This window comes from Branchiostoma floridae, chromosome 4 (genome assembly GCF_000003815.2).
Source record: "Branchiostoma floridae strain S238N-H82 chromosome 4, Bfl_VNyyK, whole genome shotgun sequence".
Lineage (NCBI taxonomy): Eukaryota > Metazoa > Chordata > Leptocardii > Amphioxiformes > Branchiostomatidae > Branchiostoma > Branchiostoma floridae.
In genome coordinates, this window is record NC_049982.1 from 7,062,248 (window position 1) to 7,067,805 (window position 5,558).

General features: G+C 46.9%; 1 protein-coding gene across 1 annotated transcript in view; it reads left to right on the forward strand.

Moving 5' to 3' along the window:
- Positions 1–5,558, forward strand: part of LOC118413148 (NLR family CARD domain-containing protein 3-like) — a 14,624-nt gene that overhangs the window by 6,822 nt on the left and 2,244 nt on the right. Inside the window, exons 6-8 of the mRNA XM_035816333.1 lie at positions 2,142–2,311; positions 2,798–5,142; positions 5,308–5,448. Coding sequence (XP_035672226.1) covers positions 2,142–2,311; positions 2,798–5,142; positions 5,308–5,448 — 2,656 coding nt within the window. The remainder of the gene's footprint in view (positions 1–2,141; positions 2,312–2,797; positions 5,143–5,307; positions 5,449–5,558) is intronic.

The following is a 5,558-nucleotide window of genomic DNA, read 5'->3' on the forward strand; positions in this document are numbered from 1 at the left end:
ATCAAAGGAAATACACGTTACTCACCTGTACGGTGTCTTACCTGGTCTGTAATCAAAGGAAATACACGTTACTCACCTGTACGGTGTCTTACCTAGTCTGTAGTCAAGGAAACACACCTTACTCACCTGTACGGTGTCTTACCTGGTCTGTCATGAAAGGAAATACACGTTACTCACCTGTACGGTGTCTTACCTGGTCTGCAATCAAAGGAAAGCCGCCTTACTCATCTGTGCGGTGTCTTACCTGGTCTGTAATCAAGGAAATACACGTTACTCACCTGTACGGTGTCTTACCTAGTCTGTAGGCAAGGAAACACACCTTACTCACCTGTACGGTGTCTTACCTGGTCTGTAATCAAAGGAAATACACGTTACTCACCTGTATGGTGTCTTACCTAGTCTGTAGTCAAGGAAACACACCTTACTCACCTGTACGGTGCCTTACCTGGTCTGTAATCAAAGGAAATACACGTTACTCACCTGTACGGTGTGTTACCTAGTCTGTAGTCAAGGAAACACACCTTACTCACCTGTACGGTGTCTTACCTGGTCTGTAATCAAAGGAAATACACGTTACTCACCTGTACGGTGTCTTACCTGGTCTGTAATGAAAGGAAATACACGTTGCTCACCTGTAAGGTGTCTTACCTAGTCTGTAGTCAAGGAAACACACCTTACTCACCTGTGCGGTGTCTTACCTGGTCTGCTATAAAAGGAAACACACCTTACCTACCTGTACGGCGTCTTACCTGGCCTGTTATAAAAGGAAACACACCTTACTTACCTGTATTGTTGTCATTTATTAAGAAGAGAAAAAAACAATTTGTTTGTAAATGTTAATAAAGGTACATTTTACAATTGAAATTTTCTACGTCATAACTAAATGTTATAAAACATTTCCTTTTTGTACTCAGAAGGGGAGCCCGCTTGTGCCATGTTCCAACATTTTATTAGGCTATTGATAGCATGTGGTCACATTTTACTGCACATAAATAATGCAATTAATATTGTTTATGTGTCAACTTCTTCCAATACTTAAAAATATAAAAATATAAAGATATTTAGGAAGTGAAACGTAATACATTTTTGTATTTGAAATAAGTTTGTACACACTGTAACAGATACTCATCTAATCAAATCCTCATTGTAACAATGTTTCTGTGATAAATAAAGATAAGAAAAGTCCAGTTTGGTGAAGAGTTATTATTATAATGTAAATAGTATTGTTAATAATAAATAGCTATGTTTTTCTAGCATTGGTTACCTGCCCCTATTCAGGTTTATAACACTAATGTGTCTGAGCCTTTTGTACATTAATTGGGCACTGAGGTGAATCAATATCCATATTTGCACTAAGTTCCTCAAACCTGGGTAATAATAGCACAGAAAAAATGACCACATTGTAAATATTAGTCAGATGATAGCACTATGAAATGAAAATCTTGTTCAGAATTCACTCTAAAATGGTTGTATGAGAAGCTATGCTACAACAGTCCCTCCCGCGATACTTCTAGAACAGTCCCGCAAGGAGGTCACATGACTAGTGCCCGCCATTTTGAATTGCTATAGTTAAAGTATGGTAGTATCGTCGCCGTACATTTTGACCAAAAACAGGGACTTAAAATGCTTGTAAAGCACGGAAACTCCGTACACATCAATGGGACACAATCTTGAACATGTTTGTGGCGGTAGGTTTAGGTGTCGTTGCGCGACGGCCGATATTTTTGTGGATATAGTGGGCATTCGCTAAAAAGACATTTTGCTGGGCGTTCGCTAAAAAGACCATCGAGAATCGAAAACTTTGATTTATGTCACTTCGGGTCTATGGATTGACTTGAGACTCAGGATTAATACATGGGAGCACAACGTGGACATATTCCAAGCAAAAAAAATGAGATTCGTGCAGCGCGGACTTCTCTAGAGTGGGCGTTTGTGGGCATTCGCTAAAAAGACCATGCGCATTTGGGAATAGAAATGTAGATTTCATAATCTCTACATTCTCAACTTTCGAAACAAAGTACGGCTGCATAGGATGTGTACTACCAGAAATATGTGTCGTAAAACACCGAATCTGAGCCATATCCTTACATCTGCTTGGAGATTTTCTGTTCTAAAAGAAGCCGTTTTTTGTCGTACTGTAGAGGATCATCTGGAGCTGGTCCTGGCGTCCTGTCGGTCCGTCCTCCGTGTCGAGTACAAGCGGAACCTGAGCCGCATTCAGCCCCTGCCGTGGAACAGGAGCTTCTGCGTGCCGATAGATGACGTGTACACCAACCTGGACCTGCTGGAGGAGACCATGGAGGGCTTTAAGGTCGGTCTACGGAACTGCGAGTCCTTATCAGGACTGAGACCACAAGAATATAGAGTATTAATGTGTTGATCGGAAGTGTTGAGGGGGGGGGGGGAGGGTATGCTTTCTTCCAATATGGTACATTGGTTTTAACTGTATTCGGTTTCTTGCACGTTCGCTTCTGTAGGACTTTGAGTACAATTATATCTGATATGCCATCACGACACAGCCCATTTATAAGCCCCCAAATTGGCCCAAAGCCTAGCTGATATGGCCTGCTAATGCGACAAGCAATGCAATTTCATGTGCTGTGGATAACTACACAGCATTGAGTCAGGAAAATGAAATACAGGCTGCAGTAATGTTAGGAAAAGTAGAAGCTTTATGCTAAATGGTCGATGATGGTAGTTTATGATATCGTAGGTACGAATATGTGCTAACATATCTGATGGGCGTCGCATCGTCGACTCTTGTATTCTTATCTGTGTTGCCTGTTGCCCTACCCAGGTTAATCGTGTAAGCCTTGCGTCCATGGAAGATATCTTCCGACCGAGGAAGAAACTGGGAAGGCGCCGGCCTCTGAGGATCGTGATGCAGGGTCAGGCAGGAGTGGGGAAGACGACGTCACTGACCAAACTGGCCGTGGATTGGTCAATGGAGAAGGTCCAGGCCTTAAAAAGGATCAACCTCACTTTCGTGTTGAGACTGCGTCTGATTGGTCAGGAAATGAGCATCATAGACGCCATCTTTGACCAGCTGATGCCGAAGGGTTTCCCCTTCACGAAGGAAGACTTGGCAAAGTGCCTGGTAGAGAAGCAAGACCAAGTGCTGATCCTGCTAGACGGGTACGACGAGTTCGACGCGGCAAGGTGCCCCGAAATCGCGGAACTGTTGAAGGGGAGGATGTATCCTAGGGCGGTCGTCATGACGACGACACGCCCATCGAAGGTTGACGAGATCCAGCCCACAGCAGACACGGTGGTGGAGATCACCGGATTCTCACCAGAAAACGTGAGGCAATATCTGCAGCGGCATTTTCAAGGTCAGGGGGGCAAAGTTCAGGAGCTCCTGCAGCACCTGGAGCCACACATCGCCAACAGGGGCATCGCAACCATCCCGATGTTCACCATGCTCATCAGCGTGCTGTACGAGGACAAGCCTGACATCGTCCTGCCGGCAACCATCACCGGGCTGTACCAGGAACTCATGAGCTGCATCATCAAGCGGTACCGGGTTAAACATGGCGAAGGCGTAGAAGGAAGTGGAGACATGACTAGCGTACTAGAGGTTGTAAGCAAGGTTGCCTTCGAGTGCCTGTTGTCTGACAGAGTGTCCTTCGGAGAAGCGGATCTGCTAGATAAGACCAAGGAAGGGCAGGTGGCAGAACTTGGCGTTTTCACTTACGACGATAAACAGGCGCACAGCAGGGTCAATGGCGGCCGCCACCTTACGTTCTCGCACAAAACCATTCAGGAGTACCTGGCTGGTTGTCATCTAGCCAGCATACTCACTACGTCAAAGAGGGAGACGAAGAAGTATCTGACTAGCCTCGACACACTACAGCGTGCGTCCGAGTTGAAGTACGCCATCTTGTTCGCCTGTGGTACTTCGGAACGAGCAGCGACGGTGTTAATCGAGCATCTCCTCCGCATCTGGAAAAACTCTCCCGGCGAAACTAAGAAGCAGAAGCAACAAGACTTCGTCAAACTCAGCATGCAGTGTCTGTACGAGAGTAAGGCAAAAGACAGGATACAGCTCCCAGTGTTGGAACTGTTTCCCTCGGGGAAGGTCGAATTCTATGACGTGAGCGCCGATGTGGTGAAGTACCTCGCCCACTACCTGCAACACCTGAAACAAGTCGAGGCAGTCACCGAGGTGAGTCTGGGAGACGTGCGGGGCACCTCGCTCCAAGACGCCGACGATCTTGGGACAGCGCTGCAAGGTCTGAATGTCATGCACACACTCCGAGTGTCTAGAAGTCCGCATTTCAAGATAAAGCCTATTATCGAGAAGCTTGAGAAAATGCCATCGCTCCAGCATCTGTATCTCTGTGGCATGAATCTCGGACAAGAAGGTAAGACGTTAGCTGTCGCACTGAAGCGAATGCACAGAGCAAAAAGAACACCCAGGACACTGCGCGTGGCAGACAACAACCTTTCCCAAGAGGCGTCGGAGTCGCTGCTGACGGCGATCGGAAAGCTGACTTCCCTGACAGATATAGATGTATCTGTCAATGACCTGGGAGATACTCTGGAGACGTTGAGTGGCAGCCTTCAGCATTTGAGTGAGCTTCGAACCCTGAACCTCCGAGAGTCTGGCCTGACACAGAAAGCGTGTGTTGCGCTTGGAAGCGCGTTCAAGACGTGTCCGTTAGGTAATTTGGAAGAGTGTAACCTGGAGGGGAATCAAGTCGATGACCGTGCAAGCGTCCAGGTGCTGCTAGAAGGCTTAGGTGCCCTGATGAACCTGCGCAATCTCAACCTGAAAGGCTGTCGGATTGGGCCGGACGGCGCCGTGACGCTTTCGGGGAGTCTGCAGAAACTGGCTCACCTGAAAGTCGTGAATTTGGAAGGGAACGGGCTTGACCTTCGCGCTGCAAAGAGCCTGTTCACATCACTGCACCACTGCCCTGACCTAGAAACGGTCGACTTGAACACCAACTTTCTCGGGAGCCAGGGAGTTGGAGAGTTCGCTGCAAACTTCGAGAAGACTGGAAGTCTAACAAGTCTCAACCTGTCACACAACGTGGTGGGGGACGAGGGTCTGGAAGCGGTTTCGAGACACGCCCACCACCTGCAACACCTGCAGTACCTGGAGCTGAGTGACAATCCCGTAACGAACGACGGATTCGGGTAAGTTATAAATCATTCTTTCCTCACGCTGGTACCTCCTACTTTAGGGTAGATAATGCCACATAGTCTTCTCTTGACCTTGTGTTATCTTTGTTGGCTCAGTTTTCCGCTCTTCAAGCCATACTCTGCTCCCTTTCATAGATTAACCGGAATGTTTCTTCACAGGGCATTCTTTAAGAGTCTGCCCACGATGGCGGCCCTGAAGGAGTTGGATGTGTCCGGTCCGTACGGAGGCAAACTAGACGCGACTGACGACTGCGTGGAACACTTAGCACAAGCGTTGTCCAGGCTTCCAAGCTTAGAGGTACGGCCCTCGACAATCAATTCAAACTCTTCTGTTTGAACTTCTTTTCTCTGTTTTATCTGAACTTTCTATCATTATATTCTATACTTTTCAGTTACAACGATAACATTTC